Source organism: Electrophorus electricus, chromosome 3, assembly GCF_041902795.1.
Source record: "Electrophorus electricus isolate QZ-2024a chromosome 3, ASM4190279v1, whole genome shotgun sequence".
In the NCBI taxonomy this organism is placed as follows: Eukaryota; Metazoa; Chordata; class Actinopteri; order Gymnotiformes; family Gymnotidae; genus Electrophorus; species Electrophorus electricus.
Genome location: NC_137499.1, coordinates 29,745,493 through 29,770,289, shown reverse-complemented (window position 1 = coordinate 29,770,289; position 24,797 = coordinate 29,745,493). Strand labels below are relative to the sequence as shown.

Here is a 24,797-nt window from a genome sequence, read left to right as displayed (position 1 = left end):
AGGCAACTGATTGGATAACGAGAATACGGCAGCTGATTGGAAAACACGCCGTGCAAGGCTTTGGTTACGTAAATTATACGCGACTGTGTTGCTCTCTGCAGAACTTTGTTCGGTTAAAGTACAACTAGCAGTTCGCTAGTCTAGCTCTCTGGTAAAAAGCTTTTTAAGTAAAAGATTGAAACATTGTCGTGAGCCTCGGGATAAATTCAGAGGAGCTTTGTGCCGTGTGTTGTTGGCATTTTAACCTGAGTGCCTTGACGTACTGTGCAATATAGCTAGCTTGCTTCCTTGCTTTGAAATCAGTCACGTTAACGACTGGTGGTGATACATAATGGTATTTTATTGCTGTGCGTATAATTGTAAAAATAACACAAAGGACAAGAGCCTTGCATTTCACAGGTAGCTTGTGGATCCGATTCCATTAACTGAAATTTGTTTTTACGTTATCTTTCAGTGCGAACATTGACTGAAGTATCCTGCTCGGCTGGCTAGCTATGTAAAGCTACGCTATGTGTTTCAGTCTTAGTCTGAGCAAGGAACGTGTTTCAGTATCATGTTTTAACTCTATTGTTTGTCTGTCGATCTGTCTGTCTGTCTGGATATCTATATGTCTGTCGGTTTATACATAGCTTCCCAAGAAAAGATACGGAGTTGCGTAAAAAATGGCTGAAGAATATGAGATGGAAAAACTGGACACCAGCGCCACATAGCAGAATCTGCTCTAGCCACTTTGAGAAAAAATGTTACAGCCTTATTGATGGCCCAAGAAGGCGACTTCATTCCTGGGCAGTCCCCACTATTTTCTCTTTTCCTGCTCATCTGCAGAACCGCAAGGTCAGCCACGCATACTGTATGTTTTGAGGAAGGAAGTGTTTATTGTAAGGATATAAAATGCTCTGGTCCAGTCTGCAAAAAAGACGGTACTATATATGAACTGTAGAGCATTTGAATAAATGTCCTGTTTTGTCTGCTACGGGCTGGACCAATCAGCATGCAGGAGTCTGCCTGTGGCCAGATAGGTATAATGTGTTTTGTAAGACATGACTGGCGTGCTCACATGTTCTCTCACAGGGTTGCTAATTAAAAGTTAAATCAATGGTCTATGCGGAGTTGCATCGTCATTTGGTACAACGACTTTGCATGAACTATATGCTTTTTTTGTTTTTTTCAGAGAAATATTGACCCCAGAAGTAGAAGGGCATCGGTGAGTTGTAATATAGTTGTTTATGTCTGTTGTCCACATGTGTATTGAATGATATCTGTCACATCATAACAAACCTCTGACTTAATAGAGATCAAATTTCCTACTTCACTTCGATGCAAAAAAAGCACCCCATAGAAGCGTCAATCCAGTCTCTCCCGCCGAGAAGATCACCACACTGCATCCCTGCACCAGCCAGGCGTAGCACTGCACAGGGGTCAGAAGAGTCCAACCCTCACAGCAATCCAGAGTTCAGTGTGGAAAAAGAAATGGCACTGCCACAGCTTGCTGCCTGTCAGAGCCTGGTGAAACCTGACAAGAGGTCTGTACATTTACAGACTAGTGAGGATTTTAGGCCTAATAACTGTGTACCGTTTGTGTGTAACCTCTACTATGTACATTCTATGCATGCAGCATGTTATAATTACATAGTAGTTAAGCTCACAGTGCCAGATCTTAGGCTACAATTCACTTGATTTGGCCATGAAGAAAATGTTAATTTCTTCTCTAAAACATTTACATTTTGTCATACGTACATTTTGTCTCATTTAGTCTGATTTTTTTATGCCACTGATCAGCCAAACTATGTTTATTCTCACTTCCCAAACAGGCCATTTCCTTCATGGAAAATCTTAGAAGATGAGTCGCTTGAAAGAAGCATGACCATACCAAGTTTCTTTCACAGTGCCTACTGTTTGCCCAGGGTAATCTAATTGTATTTTTTGCAGTAGGCTTATGTGCATTGGTTATGTGTAGTTATGTATTTTATGTTCAAATAAAGTTGAAGACAATCATAATGCTACTATTTTGTTGCACTTCTATATTTCAGAGCTTTCATTGGGATGGAGATGCTGAATTAAATATTGTAAGTCACTTTACAGGAGACATAATGTGTTAAATGTTTTATTGCAAGTGTAATATGTTTATTTACTAATCATTCCCTGTAATACAGATGCCACGCACAGTTTATGGAGTCTCAGGACAAACAAAGCCCAATATTATTGAGGTAGGTCTATTTTTAGAAGTTTTTAGAATTAGGCCAAAAACAGTACATTTTTATAAAAGTCTTTTATACATTTTTTTGTTTAAATAAAAGTCAAACGGTTTAATGGTCAGCATTAAACATTGTATGGAATGATCTGTCTCTGTAATGAAACATAACTGGAATCCTTTTTCTTAGGTTAAGGAGAGGTGGGAATGGCTTGGGCTTGATGTGAGGGGACCGTTTCCCATGACAGCAGACGGGCATATACACATCATGACTCTCACCGATTATTACTCCAAATGGGTTGAAGCGTTCCCTCTGACAAATAGCATGATCCAAAATGCTGCAACGTGTCTGGCAGAGGTCATTCTTCAGTTGGGATACCCTCTAGCAGTCCTCTCCAGACTTTCCAAACGACTCCTCCTAGATGTAAGAAACCTTTTAATTTTTTTTGGATCTTTAGGTAGTAGAGTTATTTGTCTTGCTTTGAAATGTTTTTACTTGATTCACAGCGAACAAGAAACGATGTGCGTATCATGTGAGTCTTATTACATACTGCTATGCTTTTGTGTCAGATTAATCGAGATCTGAAAAAACACCTAAACATAAACACAAGCTCCCTGATCATACACCACCGTCAGACTGGATACTTGGACTTGGTGACCGAGTCCCTCCTCAGTAAGTAAGTGACATACCCTGCACTGAAGCAAATCCTTTTTCATACTAACTTACGGCATGTATTTGTGACAAAATAAATTCATTTATTTGAGACAGTTTGCTAAAGCTGGTGTAGGCAATTTTTTAAGAACACATGTAAAGGATGAACTGCCTTGGAAAGGTTTCTGTGGGCTCCTGGCATCTATAATTAACAAATGCAAATGAAAACATAATCAGTTTGTATTAACCAAGGATCATTCTCTACAAGGAGGTGGTCTTTCCTATCTTTCCGTTAGTTTGTTTGCATCAGCCGCACATAGAAGGGCAGCCTAACGAAGGGCCGGGCTTTGGTATCTTCTGTGTCATGGCCTTCAGTGCACTGTACATTTTTTGCGGATGCTGGGACAGGATGGCATCTGAGCTGGTGACGGAGTATCCAGACACCTGGCACATCCACCTGCCCGCTGCTTCTCTGCGTCTGTGTTGCACGGAGCACCCCACCACCAGGAGGAGGCCCTTTGCTGTCATGTTTTCCACCAGCCCTGCGGTCTTCTCCTCCCCCAGGGAAGTGCCAGTAAGTAAGTGCAGGGCAGCTACTTCCACCCTGTCAGTCTGTCTCACCAGTTTCAAACACGGGCAAACCAAATACAAGGCAACTTCTTATTTTGTCTTCACTCGCCCAATTATTATTTGGAATAATATAGAAGCTTTGTAAAAACAGAAATAGCTATGCAGCTGTGCACCCACTTTGCACCTACATTTACTGGTCACGTCACTAGATTAATGTTTTTTTAGGTACAGTTACAGATGGCAGCATTTGCCATGTACCATTTCCTGGTCATCACTGGTCAGATCCTGACCATAGTACCATGGAAGTTTGAGTGCAAAAGCTTTCCTTACACAACAGCACTGAAATGGTAGTGACATGGTTGCTCGGTATGAGTGTGTCAGCTACAGCAGTGTAGCTGTTTGTCAGTAAAAAAAAATTGAATTGAATTGTATAGGAATAAAAAAAAAATGCATCTTGTATTTGAGACAGATGGCTTGATATGCAGTATGTGTGGTTCATTTTACAGTAGTTGTTGGGTTTTTGCTTGTGTGTCTTTTTTTTTTGTGACTGTGTTTGCTCTCTGAATGACACCTCCAGTACATTGTCTCTGACATCTGCCTGAGTTCCTTTGTGATTGTATCCAGTGAAGGCAGCAAAGGCAACAACACACAAACTAACCCCAGCCCTTACAGTAAGAGGATCACTGCTGCACTGAACACCACCTTTACCTCATAGGCACCGTTTCTGCTTGTTTAGACAATAATGTTTCTTTGAAGACAATCTTTTAATTAAAGTATAACTGGTTTGAGTTTTTAACAGCTATTGTCATACATGAGATTTTAAATTTTTGCTTGAGCAACACCAACATTTCATCTTGTCTAAGTGATTTAAAGATAAAGGTAAATGGCATTTAACAGTGTATTACAGTATTCGGTTTTGGATTTATTATTATTTACTGCTTTTAATACATCTCTTAACTGTAAGGAAAGTTGATAAAACAATCTGAAGTTGACAGTTCCAGTGCAGCTTGATGTGGTGTGCTACCTGGTTTGGGATCGTGACGTCATGGTTGGCCTTGCAGGAAAGCAGAGGAGCTGCCAGGAAGGAGATCTCCAAGTCGCAAACACGTGAATGTCACAAAAAAAGTGAAAGCACCGACTCAGGTTTCGTTCTCTTAAAGTCTCACTGTACAGAACGTGTGAAGATGTGAATTTCTTCTAAAATCCTTTTTATTACTGTTTTTTTTTTTTGGCTTCGATATAACAATTTATATGCGTTAAGAAATCGATTCAAATGTTTCCCTTGTACTTGTTTGAATTAATGTTTTGTTATTTAAAAATGCTTTATGTTCCAATAAATAACACTATTCCAAGACAAAAGTAACTCATTTAGTTGCATGAACGATGATGATGTCTTTTAGGTTACACAAAAAGCACTAGCGATATTTAGTATAATAATATAGTATTTGGAAATAGGCTACACAGAATAGTTGGTTAGGCAGGTTTTATCGCATCAGTCTAGAATGAGTTCTGAATAAAACATGAATGTTTTATATTGGCTAAAGGTGGTCCGCCCGAGAGGGCCAAGTGCTCATGTCCCGGCTTCGCTATGAAGTAGTTCTGGGGTCAGTGTGGGTCACATTACATTTTCAGTGGCTGCGTTTCCATTCAAGTGATTTGGATTTACGAAGATGACTTTAGCGTTTAAATTGTTCGTCGATATAGTCAAAGTAAACGGAAAACTTTGGTAAAATCAAAACCTAACAAACGCAGCTTATATCGACAAACAAAAGGCTGAAAATTTGTTTTCATGGAAACGTGACCAATAGCCTACTGTAGACTGGGTTTAAAGCAAAGGCGGAAACCAGTATCGCCAGATTGATTAATTTAGCAACGCAGTGCGATTTAATACAACTGAGTATGCCATGCACTATCGCCATACACTATCACTACACCGCCACCAAGATGGCGCTATAGCCTATATAAATAAGCGGGACAGTCGACGAACAAGACACTCCCAGTCCCCCGCCAGTGCTCCCATTTGGGTCCAAATATGAGGAGCACAATCCAGGAGTCTTTCCCTCGTGAAGTCTGCAAGGAAAAGATTTTTATTTCAAAAACAGACTTGTAACTAAAAGTAGCCTCCGATATTTCAGTCAGCGTCTGATCATGAAAAGGTTTATTATTGGAATTGGGGGGTAAGTATCTTTTAAGCTCCTTATATGTACCTGATCCATCTTTGATGTTCCCTTGGCATGGACACGTCTACTGGAGAGGAACCGTCTCACTCAGTGATGTTTTTGTTGCAGAGTAACAAATGGGGGCAAAAGCACGCTGAGCAGAAGTCTTCAGGGAATTCTCCCCAACAGTTGTATTATTTCTCAAGATTCTTTCTTCAAAGTAAGCACTTTTCTTTTCTGTGTCTTTATAAAAAACCGTAACGATATTCGAAAATAAATTTAGCACCAGATGTATTGCTGTTATTGATGTGAAGCCAGAAAACGTTTTCTACACTTTTACCAACTCTGCTCACTTCCAGGACGACTCTGTGGTCCTAACTGACAGCCGTGGTTTTAAGCAATATGACAGTAAGAACTCCTTTCTTTATGTTTTGCCAAATACCCGAGTTATGAGAAAGACATAAAATGCTTTCCTCCTTAAAACTACGCACATAATGCAATGCCTTAATTCTTTTGCATGTTCACAAGGTCAAGCCAAGTGTATTTGTTGTTGGAATATTAAATGGATATTTCAGCACAAGATTAAATTTGCACACTTTTCTACATACCCTAAATGTAGTTAGTCAGCAAAGACATGTTTGGTAACAAATTTTTCCTTTACTAGTTTGATAACAGAACTCTAATTTTCCAAAACTCCATGCACAAATCTTCACACATTTACTATAAATTGTATCTGGTTATTTCATGCAGACTTGCTGATGTGCTTTGAGATGCAGTGTGACTTATTGTAACATAGATACATAGAATTCACAGCACTGACATGTCATAGACCAATGATAAGATAAGCAAGTGCAGTAGTCAAACCAGCTGAATGTCAGATGTTGAAGTTCAGTTCAACCTCAGGTTTGTCATCAAAACATTTTTTTTCCATTTGACCTTCAAACTTCTTCAGACATTCTGTCGGTTACCAAACATATCTTGGTTGACTTACTACATTTGAGGTAAGGGGAAAAACTGTAAATGACCTCCCTTGACGTCTGCAGACTGACATGGTTTTCTTAATACCCTGAAACACTTTGCTGGGTGTCACTCATGTGCAGCGCTGGATGCCCTACATATGGACAGGATGATGAGTGAAATCTGTTCTTGGCAACAAGATCCTCAGGACTTCATGCTGCCTAAAGCAAAGTGCTTCACATCAGAAGGGACTAAAGTATTTTTTCTTATAGTGGAAGGCTTTCTCATCTTTAATTATGGGTAATTAACCCTTTCTCTCCGTTTCTCACCTTGTGTATGATAATGGGCAATAGTAACTTAGTGGTTAAGGTACTTGACTTGTAATTGGAAGGTTGCTGGTTCAAGCCTCACGACTTCCAAGTTGCCACTGTTGGGGCCCTTGAGCAAGGCCCTCAATTGCTCAAGTTGTACTCAGTCATAATTGTAAGTCGCTTTGGATAAAAGCGTCAGCTAAATGCTGTAAATGTGTGTTCCTGTAGCAATTCAAAACATAGTCTATTTAAAAACAGAAGGTGCTTCAATAGAATATTAAAGTAGGACGTTGGCTGTTTGTTCCTGCATCATAAGGGATTCATGAACATGATCAGTTTTCCTTGTAAATGCCATTATCTAAAACTTTAACCTCAGTCAGGGAACAAGCATTGTGTTTAGGGTTGATTTTACACTAATGTAAACAGGACGTGACCTGGTTCTGTGCAAGCTACCACCATGCTCCACTTTACATTGTCATAAACCATGATGAGCCTATTAAACTACAGTAATAAGTTATTCAATTTCAATGTCTTCTTTTTCCAGGCCCTTGAACATGTTATTTGACAAGAGATACTTCTTGCAAATACCATATGAGACATGTAAGCTGAGGAGAAGGTGAGGGGAAGGTATAGTGACTGAAATGGTTCGTTCTCATCTCACATTTTATTATGCAAGTCATTGGTCATTGTTATGTGGCTTCTATCAACAGCTCAAGGGTATATATGCCCCAAGATCCCATTGGTTACTTCGATGGGCATGTTTGGCCCATGTACCTTAAAAACAGAAAAAAAATGGAGGACATGGTGCATGACATTGGTCAGTATTAAACCCCCATGGGCTTTTATCCTATAAGTGCAGATCTAAAACAAAGATGGATATAATTATAGATCAGTGGTCAGCAGACCCTCACCATCAAGTGATGCTGAGGTCACTGGAGAAGATTTTTTATTACTCTAAAACAACCTAGACATATAAATAAATAAAAAATGAACACCAATTCAAAATGTAAAACTGTTCCGAAGACCATTCTGAAGACATTCTCCATTGTGTTTTTGCTCTTGATTTAGTGTTCTTAGATGGTACTCAGAAGAGAGAGGTGTTGCTCACCACTGTTTATAAAGACATCCAGCTGATGCTTGAATCTTTGCAGAATTGAGGAGTTACTCCATGAGTCATCTACTTTGTTTAAGGTTATCTTTTGCTGCTTTCTTGAGTAGTTGGACCCTATGGCTCTTTTGAGCATCTACTTTTTTTTTTTTTTTTTTATAGAAGTGATGCATGAATGAGCTTTGTTCCATCATCCATCTACTCATGTTTTCTGGCAAGTCTCATGACTTTTGCTCAGCTCTGAGGGCCAGTGTTTACACACTAAGCTTTAGAACAGCTTCATTACAGTGGGTTTGTTAATTCCTTTCTGAGTGAGCGTTCATTTCTGTTGCTTCTTTGCCATTTTTAAATTGACTTTATTAAGAAAATTCAATTCAATTCAATTCAATTCAATACAAACACTCCATCACAAAAAACCTCACAAACAATATCCACCGGAGGACCCAGACTACCTTCACTCTATACATTAACAATTAACAATACAATTTACATCTGTAAATTAGGTATACATCATCCATTTATATGTCCAAAAGAGTCCAGGGAAATTTCTTTTTTCCTCTCATATCAATCGTCTTCAACCTTTTTAACTCGCACACAATCTGTTTAAACACTGTTTCTGCAGGTATTATACATTGCTCAATAATCATCTTGCATCGTGTTTTCCAAATCTTCGAATTTATCACACAATCATCCAGCAAAAGTCTTTCACATTCTCAGTCAGATTCTCATTAAACACTCCATACATAATACTTTTCCTGTTATGACCCCATTTAAACCCAATACATTCCATTTTCTCCCAAATTTCAATAGTCCTTGTGCACTGCAGTAATAAATGTTCTATCGTTTCATCAGCTATGCAATTATGCATCAGACATTCCTTAGTTGTAACAGATCAACTCCATTTGACAATATATCGTACAGCCAGTCTTCCAACAGATATAAGCCATGCAGTATCTCGAGCATTTTCCGAGATACTTTTAGACTCTACATTTTTAACACAGGTTTCACATTCTGTCACCGTCAGACCCTTATAACTGACTATTCCCCCGAAATCACAGTCTTGTATTGTTTTATATATCATTTTATTTGGGGACTTATTCCAAACAATATTATGCTGCCTATATTTAAACAAAAAATCTCCATATACTAATTTAAAATAAGCAGCATGTTTCCTTGACTTACCTCTTTTTTTCCCCACTGATTTACATCTACCAAATTGCTTTCTGAAATATAGCTTCCATTACGTTTTTGCAAAAGGCAATTTTTAATTTCTGACCTAACTCAACTCCCCTTCTTGCTTCTTTGCTTCTTTGCCACAGTATTCCATTGCATAACTTTGATGTGTTAATGTGTACAGAATGGGGACTTCTGAATGCATTTTAAATGGGGATCGTTCAGATGTGTTTGACAGTTGTATATAAGCCAATGTTGCAAATGCGTTCCAATCCGGTTTCCGACTGAGACTGTGTAATCTCCCTGAAAACACTGAAATGTCCACAATTGTTCTTTTTTGTTTATGAAGCAAAGAGGAACTAAAGGACAATAAATTATGTATAGTTTGCAAATGAGTGCAGGCAGGAGACTGATGCTTCCTTACTAGTGTTATGCATACTTGGAATCAGATGTTAATTACAACAGTGAAACAGTTAAATGCCTTTATGAGTACACAGAATAACTATTGAATCCTAAAAGAAATCTACAAACACTGTCTTATAGGAATAAAGACATCTATTATATAGAATATTGTAATTACAATTTGACCCCTAACATCGTTTGCGTCAGCTTTAAGAAAATAAAGTGTCACTTGTTAATCTAAAGTAGCATATTTTCATATGTCCTTTCAAATGGATATCTGACTACAAGATCTGCAACCTACTTGCAACTCAGATCTGATCATCAATTCACCAGGCTTTTACAAAGCAGGGTACTAGGCAGCTTACCTCCATTAATGGCTGTAAAGCATGTTTAGCCATTACATCATATATGTTAATGGGATAGGATGTGGTATCCCTTATCATTTTTGAGTTCTAGATCTTGGTTCTCATGAGATGGTATGTAATTGCAATGTCGGTTCTGGGGCTTTTCTTCAAATGTGTTCACTATGTTGTAACCAGCTGCAGATGTCGTGGCCATATTTACATTGTTGATCTGACTGTCTGGCTTATGTTGCCAGGTTTCTGTTCTCTTATAGCCAACTCTTGAATGCCCATGTTGGTATGTGGCTACTGACTCTAAGGGTAAATACAAAGGGAAAAAAAAACTATATATTTGTGCTACTAAAAATGTCAGACAAATAAAAAAGACTGTTTGTTTGCTTGGGATAAAAAAGTGGTGCTTGGGACTAAATGCTTATTATTTCACAACAGAATCTACAAAGCTTCCTACAAATATTGGATTAGTGGGTCAAAATATTCATTTTTGTTTGTTTTGACACCATAGATATGTTAACAGGTTCATATAGTTTATTGAGGCTTGCTTGACTAAACATTTATCAAGAATTGGTAACCCGACTACATGATTAATGTATAATTTTCACCATGACTTATCTGTTGAGCTCAGTGTAAAGTACAATATAAAGGATTGATTACAGAAGCAGTTTATGTTGCATGCAAACATAAAACATTTTAAAAGTGTGAAAGTTCATATAGACATTTATGTTCATGAAGCAACTGCAAAACTACTTACTCAGCAGCAGACAAACCTTGTCTACTAGCCTGCAGAAACAGGAAGTAATGGGGGGGGGGGGTTGCCTCAAGCTGGGTGGGCATGCGACTCAGTTTAGTTAAAGAACATTTGCTCTCTCAAGCTCAGTGTATGCCCTTCCTTCAAGTTCAAGTTCAAAGAGGTTTTATTGTCATTTCAGCTATATAGTACACAACAAAAACGAGACAATGTTCCTCCAGGACCATGGTGCAACACAAAACAACAGTGCAACAGACAACATGCTACACAAGTGCAAACAGTTCGATATAGTGCAAATGTTATAAACATTAAATAAACAATAATAAATACAGGACAGGACAAATACAAAATGAGTAGACAGTGCAGTTATTTAGTCCAGTACACAGTACTAGCAATATGTAAAGTGAGTTGTGCATAGGAGTCAGTGACATGCTATACTGAACATGGCAGTCACTGGTAGCAGCCAGAACAGTTCACAGTACAGTGCTGGTTTAGTACAGTACTCTAGCAGCAAGTCGGATAATGTGCAAGACTGCAACAGGAGTGCATAGTTTATTTGTGTGAAGTTTGACTTCAGCACTAGTCCGATGCAAAACAATGTGTGAGTGTGTGTATGGATATGTATGTATGTATGTACGTATGTGTGTGTGGGAGTGTGTGTGACTATGTATAAGCATGTGTGTATGTATATAAAAGTGCCCGTTTTTGGAATCTGAATTGGGATTGGAGTTAACCAGAGTTCAGGAGTCTAATGGCTTCTGGGAAGAAGCTGTCTGGAGGTGTGGGACTGGATGCTGCAGTAGCTTCTTCTAGATGGCAAAAGGGTGAACAGTTCATGTGAGGGGTGTGTGGGGTCTTTCACAATGTTGGTGGCTTTCCGGATGCAGCGTGTTGTGTAGATGTTCGTGATGGAGGGAAGAGAGACCCCAATGATCTTCTCAGCTGTTCTCATTATTCTCTGGAGGGTCACTGTGGAAGCCAAGAAATAAAGGGTGACATTCCTCTAATGTGTTGGCATTTTCTTTTGTCCAAAAATAAAAATCGCATTGCCAGGACTTTAGAAACAAGGGGGAGGTCCCTTGAAATGTGACTGTTTTAGTTGCTTCCTGCTCATGAAGCTGAATTGCACACAACACAGGACAGTTTTGCTGCTGCTGCTGAGATGCAAGCACTGCCTGTAAGCCTGTGGATCACGGTTGCTCTCCTGGCTGCTTGCAGCCGCTTTCCAAGGACAGGTGAGAGCAACATCACACTGGCTTTACCCGCATGTCTGCTTTACTGTGTTTCTACTTCAGGCAAGTTGGCCATTCACAACTTAATACTGTTGGTTTTTGTGAAGAGGAAAAAAATACATTCTTCTGTGTTCAGATTTAGCACATACACTTTCATGCTTGAAGACTGTTGCCTTTAGATATCTGTAGATTTATTTGATGACCGCATGTGCCTTCAAAGCATATTCTGGTAACTAGCTTCAGGTTCTTTGCATCAAGAACATTTAAACCCCCTTTTTCAGCTTTACCGAAAAATACCTATTTCTTTACCATAGTTTAACATTTCCTACACTTCTTACTAAAAATAAACTTCACTCTTCATTAATACATAGCTACAAACTGTTGGATGTCTCAAATATGCAGTTGACTTCTACACACCTAAGCACCTCACACAAATGAATGTGTTGTACATGCACTGTTTGTAGTAATAATTAGATAATATATGCAGTTACACCCATACAGGAGACAGGTTAAGAATGATTGCATCTTTATTAACATTAATTTTGACCTGTTGATCTATTAATGTGTTTGTGTCCTTCAAATCCTGAGGCAGAAATTCTATGTATTTATTTTTGCTGTCTTCTCAGGTGTTTAGTTTAAAGGTAATTATCATGCAAAACAACAGAATGTAGCCTTGAGTTTGTGCTTATTTGAGTATATGGTTTATTGTGTGTGTATCAAAGCCAAAACTTTAGTAAATAATCATAGTAAAACCAGAAAGAAGTTGATGGTTTCCTTGGTTGCAGCAACATGCAGCCCTCAGCTGTGCCAAATGAGTCACAGCTGTGCCAAAACAGTTGGCTATTTGCATTTATTGTTTAAACCTCTGTCTACACAACATCATTGTCCTTTTCAAAACATAAAACGTAAGATAGATTGAATGCAAAATGGTAACGTGTCTGGTGACGGTCCCCGGCCTCATATGTTTTCCTCCATGGGAACTCTGTGAACATGTCAGTGGGTGCGCTGGATCTTTATTTTATCTGTGAGTAAGACAGTGGGAGCACCTTGTGATCGAAGGGCAGACAAACTGCTTCTGTACCCTTGTGATGTAATTTATGTTAAATCATCAGAAAGGGAAATGTAACATTTCAGAACAAGTGGGTCATGTATCATAAAGGTTCTTGTGCTGTTTCATAGTTGATGATCTTTGTCCTCAAAATGTTGACCATTTGAGCTTCCTTTAACTTTGAAAGATATTTGTCATTAATTAATTTAATGTAAAAATAACTCTTCTCTGTGCACTTAATTGGATTGTAATCCAAGCTGTTTGTTTATTTATTTTTTTGCCAAAGCCTCAACCTTAGTGATACCAGAAAAGTGGCAATAAATATTTTTTAAATTTACCTTGTCTTTCACAGTCTCTTCAGAGGAGATTGGGAGCATTATAAAGAAAGAAGGCGAAATTCTGACCATGGAGTGTGTGAAGGAGCATCACATGGGTTTAGATCTCGTCGTAAAATGCCCTCAGAAACACAGTGTGTTATACTATGACTTCAAAAGTCAGAAAATAACTCTTAATATGGACTACAAAGAAAGAGTGAACATCAGCATTAACAGGCAGAAAATAACCATAGTGCTCACTGACCTACAACTGGAAGACTCTGGACTGTACTCATGCATATACACCCGAATCATTGATTATGACGTCTTGCAAGAAGCTGGAGATCAGGTTTTTCTGTTTGTGAATAGTGAGTATGCTCCTTTGTCTTTTGGCCTGTTTGTGTTGCAGTATCAGCTGTGAATCAGCAGCCCCCTACCCTGCTTCATTCACTGTAAGTTATACCCCACTGTTTTAAACTGGATTTAGAATGTCTCTTTCCACATAATCTTTTCTGTTTCTCAGAGAGCTGTCCTAAGAAAGCTGTCCCTGTCTCTACTGTGATAGTAGCGATGGCTTGTGCAGTCCTGCTACTGTATGCCCTGGCCATGGTGGTGTGGGTGGGATGCAAGGTGAACACAGCATCAGTGTTTTATAAGGTTATGAAACTAAATGTGCATGTGCTTTTGCATATGGGAATGTGGTTTATGTGAAGTGTGAAGGAGCATATGCTCACTTGTTTATGGGTTCCTCTTTTTGTTTCACACATCACACACAATGCTGTGCATTTCCAGACAGGCTGTGGTTATTCTGAGTCAGCTCAATTGCTTGTTTTTGTGTGTAGGTGAAAGCCCTGTCTGTGAGTGGGGGAGATACTGCATCCAGGATTTCTAACCCAGTCTATGAAGATATGACCAGCCGCCGTGTTCAATGAGTGGACTAAGCTCGTCTTTACTGTAGTTGTTTTGTTTTGGGTTTTTTTGACTAAAGGTTTTTCATGGATGAACATCTAGAAAAATGCTCAGAACATCATGGAACAATCCCAGAAACATATTTAGCAACTTTGGTAAGAAGGAGACTTTTGAGAGTGGTGAAGTGCTTGGCCAAAACTGTTCTCAAATAGAACATTATAGATTTGACTCTTTCTTCTGTAAACTTTCTCTCTCACTCTCTCTCTCCAAACAATATTTTTCTCTACTGCAGTGATGTCAAATTCTTAGCTCTATAGGTTATGTTTCAGCAGTAAAAAACACCTGTTTAGTGTGAGTCAAAGGGGCTTCCACCAGGCTTTTTCTCTCCAAACTGCTAAAACGTCCTCTGCCAACATACAATGCATTAGGTTATGAGTGATGTCCAGAAATCTGGATCCTCTGGTGGTCTCTTTTAGTTTTTGTAGAAGTTTTCCGCAGTCAGAAAGTGTGGAAACAAAGCAAGCCACTGTCAAGTATGACACAAGGTTTTCTGCTTTGGGAGGAATGACTATCAGTAATGAATGCTAGAAACACCCATATAAGTTAACAGCTTGAGGTTCTTAAGTTGATGAACTGTACATGTAAGGGTCTCATTTGTTGTACAAACGTAATGTTGTATACATGCATACTGCACAAGTGTGGGGTGTCACACAATAGGATTGTTGTATATAGTTGCATATACAACTATATATAGAGAGAGAGAGCGAGAGAGAGAGCGAGCGAGAGAGAGAGCGAGAGAGAGCGAGAGCGAGCGAGAGAGCGAGAGAGAGCAAGAGAGAGAGAGAGAGAGAGAGAGCGAGCTGTAAATAGTACATATAGCTGTGTACTTGAATACAGTACACTTGAAGTTGGGGATGTGACTTAAGTTGTTTACACTCATCCACAACATAGTTCACCTAGATGCTGGGTGGTAAAGAATATGGAAATTAAAGTAAAATAGCTTACTATTGTATTTGTTTACCTATAAAATGTATTAAAGGCATATTTCACTATTTCTTTTGTCATTAAAAATGTAGCAATGTATATATGTGTATTTTTTTCGCTACCACAAACACATAGTGTTTGAAAACTGACTCAGCTGCCTCACACTGCATTTCCAGCAGCGTTCAGTTGTTTCTGAAGGTCCCGTTTGCCATTCTGTGCCTCAGTCAGATTCCAGCAGAACTTTACCCCAGAGTAACTTTGATTAGGCTCAACGTTGAACAGGTACAAACAATATGTTTATTAACAACTGTCATTTTAGGAGAGAAACATACCCACATTCATATTTTAGTGTTTCATTGTATTGCAGTTGTAATTTATAATTCTATGAAAATTATGAAATGCAAAACAAATTCTGGGTGTGGTTATATTAGATGTACAGTGATTGTCACGGTACAGCCCCTCCCCCCTCAGGTCTGTGTCTGTGTGTGTTCGTATTGCCACGCACTCTTGTGTTGTGCACCTGAGCCTTGTTGTGTGTAATTGTCATGAGTGTATATAAGTTTCGTTTCGTATCGTCAAAGTTGTCGGTGTTTGATCGTGTTAAGATGTTTGTTTCATCTGTGAATAAAACTTATGTTTATGTTCAAAGTGCCTCGTCCCTGCATCCTGCTTCTCCCTCGTCCGTGACAGTGATGGCCATGGTGATGTACAAAAAAATGTGCACGTGAAGCGTTTTTAAAGGCTAAAAGTGTTAATCCTTATGAAAGAATATTCAGTGTATATAATCCTTTAAGATATCCACATTTGTAAATATGTACATCTCCATGTGTTTGTATAGTGATTGTTTTGATATATGCAGGACCACAGTTGTTATAAATATGAATTGTAAAAAAATGTATATATTTACCTAAAGCATGTATGATGTACTAAATTTGTTACTGCAGTAAATGTAGCAAACACTCAGAAGACTGCACATTTGTCTGAACACTCTGATACTGCTAAGGCTAAATGTACAAGAAAATCACTGTTGCACATCCGGTCTATTAGAACTCTTCAGTAAAGATAAGTTGACACCAGTACAAACCCAGCTTTTCTCAGAGAGTGGCTGGTGCTGGCACGCTATTCAAAAGAATGTGACCCAAGCAGCGACAGCCCTGGAGTAATGTGTGACTTTTATGTCATCATTAAACAATTTCACGCAAATCATCACTTAGATTCAATCATTGTGACACATATTATTAGTCTGCATGTGCAAAAATGTAATTTCTGTAAATATTTTTTGAAATTGACATGGATGAACAAAAATGTTCAGAAGAGCCTTCCATTTCCACTTCCATTTCCACTTCCATTTCCACACCAATAGTTTATACAAGTGCAAAGAACTTTATTGAAAAGAGCAAGGTTGTTTAAGGAAAAGTTCTCTATTTTCCATAACCCTGTTCCTCTGGTGCCACCATCTGCCTTGCCTGGTCTGGCGGGCCTTCCTCAGGACCCCCGGGGTTCTCCAAATGAGTGGCACAGAGTCAGAGATGCTGAGAAGCAGGTACACTTTATTCAGAGATGCATGATAATATATATTGAGGGCAAATCAGTTGAGAAAGTGTAAATATGTAAATGATATAGCAGGTTCAACATATTCAGACATAATATGAAATGAGACAGTCATCTGTCACCAACTCCAGACCATTTGACATAGCCTTGCACCTGTCCAAAAATAAACAGCACAAGACAGCATGAGAGTGAAGGAAGTTGTAGCACTGTTGGTTAAAGGACAGGCATGAAAAGGGAGTCACATTGTAGGGAATTCTAACAGTTGTAAAATACACCTCAAATGAGCAGATTTTGTGATCCTAAGAATAATTCCACATGTTCCTCTTAAAGTAAAAAAAAAAAAAAGTTTTTATCTTTTTTGTTCAGTTTGATTCATGTTGCAGTTGCATTTGCCAGTATTACAATCAGATTGACTAATGTCACAGGTGGCTTTTCCCAGTCTCCTCTTGGCCTGCTGGAGATCCCAAGCGCAGTCTTTTCCTCTGAACCTGAGAGGGAGGAATGGAATCCTAAAAAGATGACAGGCATCTTGGTAATCTCTGGCAACCATGTCCTTCTCTGGGTGATACTGTTAATGTATCCTGTCTCTGGGCCTGATTGTGCACTAAAAAATGTGCATGGAAGATATTTTACAGTTAAAAAGAAAGTGGTCTATACTAAGTATAGATAAGAGTGATACTGGTTGGAGTATGACACAAAAAACAAACGTTCATGTTTGTACAATGAAATGTCCCTTTGTGAGACGTAAACCGCAAGGGGGATTTCTAGAGCAGGAACTTAATCTTATGTGAGAGATGAACATATCCACCACACATAAAACCAATCATAAAACCATGTCATGTCATTCATCACTTGCAATAAATATTCTTAGGTGTCCTACATAGTATTAGTAGTATAGAATAAAGTTATGTAAGAGAAAAAACAAAGATGATACACAGGCTGCACTGTTTTCATTCTCTGTAGCTGCACAGTAACAGGGTTGAGATGTGCAACCATAAAGCACTCTTACCCTCTATTAGCTTTCAGAGTTCATTTCCCTTCAGACCTTCTGTCACACCTTTTGGTGGGCCCGGAATGCAACGAGGCACATTGAAACAGACATTTATTGACACACTTTACAACCAGATGTAACGTGCGAGGTTATGGTTTCAAACACCGACAACCTCAACGATAAAACACAAGACCTATATACATGCATGACAGTTACACACAACAAGGATCAGGTGAAGACATGAGAGGACATGGCAACACACACACACACACACACACACACACACACACACACACACACACACACACACACACACACACACACACACACACGTTTGAGGGGGGGGGAGGGGCTGTACTATGACACTCATAGAATACACCCCAGCCAGTACAATTTACCCATGATCTAGAATACTGTAGAAATACAAGGATCACTGCTGATGCCTAGAAGTACAAAATACATAAGGTCTATCTTAAACAATGATAAGTGCAATAAACAACAAGTACTAGAGTTTGTTAGACAACATCAGTGTAATAAACAATACCCTACAATAAGTATTAGTTTCAGTTAGTCAACATGTGCGGTTGTTGGCACATATCTGAAACATATCTAGAATGTGAAGTTAGTTTGTTGCAGGGTCGATATATGTGAAGATACAATCTAGTGCTTACAGTGTTATCGTCTTAGTTTGGGAGTAAGCGCTTAGAGGTTAATGCATGGCCAAGTGATGTTATTAGTAAAGCGTTTATGTTTGTGCGAGAAGGGCTACGTGTTGGAGTATGAGCACAGGCTATAAATATCAATATATGTGGTGAAATGTATGTGGAGATCGGAACAACTGCATGCGGTTGTTGTTTTTTTTATTAAAATACAGGTCAAACGATACATTTTATTAACTACACTGAGGCCAGACATGGTGTCGCACTCTAAAAATAAAAGGATCGTTTATTTTATAGAGTTAACAATTCCATTTGAGGAGGCAGTAGATTAAGCTTTTGAAAGGAAAAAAGCTGAAGCACGCTGACTTTGTGGCTGAAGTGACGCGTAGCAGGCAGATATAAAACGCAGGTGTTTTATAGCAAAGTCTGCCGCATCGTTGCTTGTGCAGACGGGTAGCAGGCAGATATAAAACGCAGGTGTTTTATAGCAAAGTCTGCCGCATCGTTGCTTGTGCAGTCGGGTAGCAAGCAGATATAAAACGCAGGTATTTTATAGCAAAGTCTGCCGCATCGTTGCTTGTGCAGACGGGTAGCAGGCAGATATAAAACGCAGGTGTTTTATAGCAAAGTCTGCCGCATCGTTGCTTGTGCAGACGGGTAGCAGGCAGATATAAAACGCAGGTGTTTTATAGCAAAGTCTGCCGCATCGTTGCTTGTGCAGTCGGGCAGCAGATCCCGTAAAGTAAGAGTAGCTGTGAAGGAGTCAAAAGTAGCTGAAAGAGCTAGTCAGTGGTTGTGGATAAGGAGAGCTCAGACTAGTTCGGGTAATGAAGAATAAAGGTGAACAATAAAAGTGGCTAAGGTTGTTGTGTCACTGTGTAAAGTGGTAGATCCAGAGGGAACCAGAGAAATGGAAGAAGCATTAACGGTGTGGGCTTTAGTCACTGTGGAGGCCTCCTGGGGGTGTCGTGGCCATCATTCAATGAAACACAGATAAAAGGAGCATTAGAATTTGTACTCTGGGCTCAAAGTAGTTCAAAGCAACCAACCACATAAGCCACATCATGATGTTTTCAGTCTGGACTCAGGATAGCACAAATTCAACAAACCATATGTAATATTTTTGGAACGTTTTTATTTCGGACCTCAAATGTCAGTGGTGCTTGTGACTCAATGTTTATAATTACAGAACCAGTAAACGTGTACAGCTAGTACTAGGGCAACAAAGTCAAAATAGTGAGAAGCCTTATTACACACTACTCTTCTCTAGGGTGATCACCCCATGCTCAGAGCTGACTACTGAACGCTGACACTGAGCCATGTATCAGTTCCAGATGACATGGTTTGCTAAACTGAGCAATAATGTTGGCAAATTATAAGTGTACTTTCACTACACTATAGTGAAAAACAGTAAAACTTGTTTCTTATGAATGAGCTGGTTATCTGGACTTGATCTCTTCACATTTCCATCCCAAATGAAAAAGTATGTCTGCTCTCTAGTATTGACCCCAAATTCTCAAATATAGCATATTGCTGTGAAATAATTTTCCATACTTTAATGCAGCTATGTTTAGCTCTCGTTGTTACTGGGGAATTACTAACTACTCTTGAGGGGAAAAAAAGGAAGCTGAACTGGGCATAAATTGGGAGACTGAAATGCTTTCTTGCTTTTATTTGATTGCTTCTTACAGTATACATATTGCTTGTATGTCATGAGCATCTTTTTTTTAATCTTCACCTTGGCTCATGCAAAATTAATCCAGAAAAAAGGGAACGAGGGGATTAACACACTTGACTTTGTCCAATTATTTTAATTTCACCAGACAAGCAGGTTTAGGGTTTAGGAGAAGAAGGTAGGTCGCTATTAATGTTGCTCTCTCCTCCCATTTCCGTCTGAGCTGAATTAACTACAAACGGTGCAGTGGAACTGTTGCTTTCTGCTCTGGTGCAGCTTGCTGCAGCGTGTGACTGCAGCCAGGATGGCAACTCTGACTGTAAGGCTGGCCCTGACTTCCTTCCTCCTGGGCCTCTCCTTTCCAAGAACAGGTGAGAACAGCATCATCTGTATTTCTTAAGGACATTTTGCTTGACGTTTGTGAAAGTTGTCCCTACTTCAGACATACTTGGCATTTAGATAGCCTGAACCTTACCACGTCTTTCCACAGTCTCAGCAAACGACAGGGGTCGTGTTCAAAAGCAAGCAGGAGACACTCTTAACATGGAGTGCACAACCAAAAAAGACCAAGAGAGTTTCTGTCTCATTGTGATGCGCTCTAACAAGCCCAAAGTGCAGTATTATTATGACAGCAAAGCCAAGCAGCTAAACACAAGTGAAGACTACAGCAAGAGAGTGAAAACCTTTGGGAATCTTGGGAATCTAACCATATCGATCAAAAGCCTTCAGCAGAAAGACTCGGGGCTCTACCTGTGCCATTACTACAGCAAACAAAAAGATGAAGAAATGGAGGCAGATGATGTTTTTCTGGTAGTGGAAGGTGAGCCTATACCTCTCTTTATGCCTGCTTCAGTATCACGACATCAACCAAATATCAACCCAGCAGTACACTACCATACTGAATATTGATGCGTAGTGTTAAGTCCACATTTTTAATGTATTCTTAGACTGCCCAAAGTGACGGGTTAGTAATGGTGTGGTGGTAGAATGGTTCTAACCAATGGAGGCATTTTGCACAGAGGGATGTCCTGAGAAAGCAGCTGTCCCTGAGTCACTGCTGCTTGTGATAGTAGTGATAGCTTGTGGAGTCCTGCTACTGTGTACCCTGGCCGTGGTGGTGTGGTTGGGAGACAAGGTGAGCGCAGCATCAGTGTATGATAATGTTTCTGTGAAACTAGATGTACATGTTCATTTGCATATGGCAATGTGGTTTACGTGTGTGTGAAGGAGCGTATGCTCACTTGCTTATGGGTTCCTGCTTTTGCTTTAGATGTGCATTTCCTGGACAGTTGACTTTGCGCTTCCATGTGGTTTGTCTTAAAGAGCAAGAATCTCTGAGTGAGCTCAAATGTTGCATTTGTTTTTGTGTGTAGGTGAAGGCCCTGTGTGTGAATCAGGGAAATACTGTATCCAGGACTTGTAACCCAGTCTATGAAGATATGGCCATCCACCGTGATCAACTAAAGGACTAAGCTCATCTTTACTGTAGTTGTTTTTTTTTTCTTTGACTAAAAGTTTGTTATGGATGAACATTTAGAAAAAATGCTCAGAACACCCTCCCAGAAATATATTTAGTAACATTCGGTACAAAAAAAGAGACTTTTGACTGTGGTGAAACTGTTGGACAAACTGCTATCAAAGCAGAAGATTGTAAATTCATTTATTTTCTTTTTTGTCTTCTATAAACTCTTTTCTCTCACCCTCCCTCTTTCCCTCACCCCAACTCTATTTTTCTCTATCCCAGCGATGTTAAATTTCACAACACTTTAGGACAAGTTTCAGCAGTACAAACACAGCAATGTTTAATGTAAGAGTCAAAGTGTTAAAACAGCCTGTAATATGTTCTGCCAACATACAACGTATTAGGTTATGAGAGTGATATACAGAAATCTGGATCCACTTGAGGTCTCTTGTAGTTTGTAGTTTAACTTAGTTTATGTTTTTATTTGCAGTCCGAAAGTCAACTATGGTCAACTACAACACCAAGTTTTCTGTTTTGGGAGGAATAACTTTATCAGCAATGAATGCTAGCAACACCCTTATAAATTAACATAGCATTAGATTCTAAGGTTGGTAATTAATGAATTATACCACACAAGTAGACTGTAGTCCCTTAGCTGTCCATACAGCTGTAAATACTGTTATTTTTTAATATACAACATGGATAAGATAGATGCTGTCACGTTGTGGCCCCGCCCCCTCCTCAAACGTCTTGGTGTGTGTGTGTTCGTCTGTGTTGCCACGCCCTCTTGTGTCGTTCACCTGTTCCGTGTTATGTGTAATCGTCTTGGGTGTATATATGTCTCATGTGTCGTAGTACATGTGTTGGTGTTTGAGATGTGCATAGCGACATGGAGTTCTATAATACAAAGGAGAAACCGCCGCTCATCCTGGCCTCGCTCCATGGTTCTGCAGCGGAGGAGGGACCCACTGGACGGTTTTGGAAAGGGCCTGGGCGGGGTCCGGGGTTGGACTCCGCTGGGTCCTACGGAGACCAGCCTGCCAAGGAAGACCAGTACGCAGAGGCGGACCCCGCTGGGTCCTACGGAGACCAGCCTGACCAGGAGGACCGGAACGCAGAGGTGGACTCCGTTGGGTCCGACGGAGACCAGCCTGATCATGATGGCCGGTATTCAGAGGCGGAATCCGCTGGGTCCTACGCAGAGTCTGGAGACAAAAGAGGGTGCGGTGATGTCACTCTGGAGTCAGACAGGGGGTCTGATCGTGAGGAGGACCCGTTGATGGAGGTGGAGGGGGTATCCAAGGGGGAACCTCCCCCTCCGAACGACGTCACGAGCTCCAAGAAAGACGAGCCCTTAGCACCCAAGGCTCTGCCCAGGGCAAGGCGCTCTGGAGCAAGCAAGCAGCCCCAGGTGACTGCCAGAGTGCAGGTGCCGACGCCTAAGCCTAGGGCAGGAAAAAAGGCAGTAGCACCGGGTACTGCCCCACAAATAGGCAACACAGCCTGGACGCACGCCTACACGCATGCGACAGGGCCAGGACAGCTGCCAACCAGCCGACAGCTGAAGTTACCCGACTCTTCCCAGGACTATTTAATATGTGTGGTGTAGTACCTGTCCCCATTACCTTTAATATGCCAATCACTTTGCTCCGCTCTGTGTCCGTCAGTCCCTGTTAGTGTGTGCGTTCCTGTATCTGTTGTCCTAGTCCCAGTACTTCCCCTCGCGCTCCTGCTCACGCTGGCCCGTGGCAGACTGCCGAGTCCTCTGGCCTCGCCGTTTGGCGTTGGTCTCGGGTCCGGAGCCCGTCAGGCTGGCGCATCGGGAGTTGTGCCCTTGGGGGGGTGGGGGGCTCTGTCATGTTGTGGCCCCGCCCCCTCCTCAAACGTCTAGGTGTTTGTGTGTGTGTGTGTGTGTGTGTGTGTGTGTGTGTGTGTGTGTTCCTCTGTGCTGCCTCGTCCTGTTATGTCGCCTACCTTTTCCGTGTTACGTGTAGTCGTCTTGGGTGTATATATGTCAAGTGTGTCGTAGTACGTGTGTTGGTGTTTGAGATGTGTGTAGCATTTGAGCTTTGTTATGTTTTGCATGGTTGCAACAATAAGTGTGTTTCATCATGCCTTGTTCCCACATCCCACTTATCCTCGCAATGTCACAGATGCTGTAAAGGAAAGAGTATGGAAATTAAAGTAAAAAAATATCCTACTGTTTTGTTTACTTTCCTTTAAAAAGCAAATATATAATTTTTATTTATTTTTTCTGCTACCACAAACACATAGTGTTTGAAAACTGACTCAGCTGCCTCACACTGCATTTCCAGCAGCGTTCAGTTGTTTCTGAAGGTCCCGTTTGCCATTCTGTGCCTCAGTCAGATTCCAGCAGAACTTTACCCCAGAGTAACTTAGATTAGGCTCAACGTTGAACAGGTACAAACAATATGTTTATTAACAACTGTCATTTTAGGAGAGAAACATACCCACATTCATATTTTAGTGTTTCATTGTATTGCAGTTGTAGTTTATAATTCTGTGAAAATTATGAAATGCAAAGCTAATTCTGGGTGTGGTTATATTAGATGTACAGTGATAGCCAAATATCACAAACTTCAGAACAAATCCTTTGCTGTTATGATGACCTCTGAATGGTAAACCACAAAGAGATTTCCACCTCATCATTAAATAATGAGACACCTCATCATTAAATAATGTCATACAAGTCACTACTACGCAAAATAAACACAGCAAAACATTTGTCAAACCTTTTGATTTTCCATGATAAAATGAGACTGACACAAGCACATCAATGCACAGCCAAGGTGTGACTTTCGTTTCCTATTTTTCAACAGCCAAACATGAAAAACCTCACACATGTAAACATGTTTTGAAGACCTCATGCTGACTCTTCACTCTCTTCAAGAAACTCTGAAATCAGTGGTCATAGCTCATTGTGCTCAGTGCGTTGCACTTTGTCCTCCCCAAGTTTATAACAGACTCGTGAAACAATCACTCATGTCACTGCGCATCCCTCATTGGTATATAATGGTTCATTTTACCAACAACTAAATTTAGAAGGTTGTTTGTAGCTCACATGTAGCAACATTAACAAACAAATAGTAGACTTCTATGCATTGGTTTACATAACTACTCCTGCCCTTAACTGAATTTAAAAAAGACAAAAATACCATCAGCCGTACCGTGATAAATCTCTCATCCAAATTTTCATGCTGGCATGGACTTTGGCATCAAAAAAACAACAAAAAAAACCCCCACCAAAACCTTGCCCAGATACTAAAACTAGACACTAGAAGATTACTGTGTTTGTCATTCTTCTGACATATTTATGGCTTC

At 40.0% G+C, this 24,797-nt stretch overlaps 3 protein-coding genes across 9 annotated transcripts; all 3 read left to right on the top strand.

Annotated features, from left to right (window-relative positions):
* The first annotated feature begins 68 nt into the window (after positions 1-68).
* On the top strand, positions 69-4,525 carry zgc:163143 (uncharacterized). Of its 4 annotated transcripts, none has more exons than XM_027009076.3 (12): positions 69-151; positions 630-834; positions 1,172-1,204; positions 1,330-1,523; positions 1,812-1,905; positions 2,031-2,066; positions 2,154-2,207; positions 2,382-2,615; positions 2,762-2,868; positions 3,252-3,417; positions 3,991-4,084; positions 4,475-4,525. In XM_027009076.3, exons 2-12 carry the CDS (start codon positions 676-678, stop codon positions 4,522-4,524), a joined length of 1,221 nt encoding a protein of 406 aa, XP_026864877.2. In that variant the 5' UTR covers positions 69-151; positions 630-675; the 3' UTR covers position 4,525. The 4 variants fall into 4 exon arrangements, 3 of the variants coding, with proteins under 3 accessions (XP_026864877.2, XP_026864879.2, XP_026864876.2); XM_027009078.3 differs by having other exon boundaries at positions 1,293-1,523; XR_014122739.1 differs by having other exon boundaries at positions 72-399; positions 3,252-3,421.
* An 86-nt stretch (positions 4,526-4,611) lies between these two features.
* On the top strand, positions 4,612-16,265 carry nmrk1 (nicotinamide riboside kinase 1). Of its 3 annotated transcripts, none has more exons than XR_014122740.1 (9): positions 4,612-5,590; positions 5,702-5,792; positions 5,932-5,980; positions 6,673-6,829; positions 7,385-7,456; positions 7,551-7,657; positions 13,634-13,676; positions 13,748-13,854; positions 14,067-16,265. XR_014122740.1 is itself a non-coding variant. In XM_027009101.3 (9 exons), the coding sequence occupies exons 1-9, from the start codon at positions 5,562-5,564 to the stop codon at positions 14,154-14,156; spliced, it is 1,032 nt and encodes a 343-aa protein (XP_026864902.2). In that variant the 5' UTR covers positions 4,612-5,561; the 3' UTR covers positions 14,157-16,260. The 3 variants fall into 3 exon arrangements, 2 of the variants coding, with proteins under 2 accessions (XP_026864902.2, XP_026864904.2); XM_027009101.3 differs by lacking the exon at positions 13,634-13,676 and adding an exon at positions 13,263-13,592 and having other exon boundaries at positions 14,067-16,260; XM_027009103.3 differs by lacking the exons at positions 13,634-13,676; positions 13,748-13,854; positions 14,067-16,265 and adding an exon at positions 7,909-11,794.
* A 3,970-nt stretch (positions 16,266-20,235) lies between these two features.
* LOC113576798 (uncharacterized) lies at positions 20,236-23,652 on the top strand. Of its 2 annotated transcripts, XM_027009105.3 has the most exons (4): positions 20,236-20,364; positions 20,484-20,813; positions 21,013-21,128; positions 21,367-23,652. In XM_027009105.3, exons 1-4 carry the CDS (start codon positions 20,298-20,300, stop codon positions 21,463-21,465), a joined length of 612 nt encoding a protein of 203 aa, XP_026864906.2. In that variant the 5' UTR covers positions 20,236-20,297; the 3' UTR covers positions 21,466-23,652. The 2 variants fall into 2 exon arrangements, with proteins under 2 accessions (XP_026864906.2, XP_081567116.1); XM_081710990.1 differs by lacking the exons at positions 20,236-20,364; positions 21,013-21,128 and having other exon boundaries at positions 20,677-20,813.
* Positions 23,653-24,797: the final 1,145 nt, after the last annotated feature.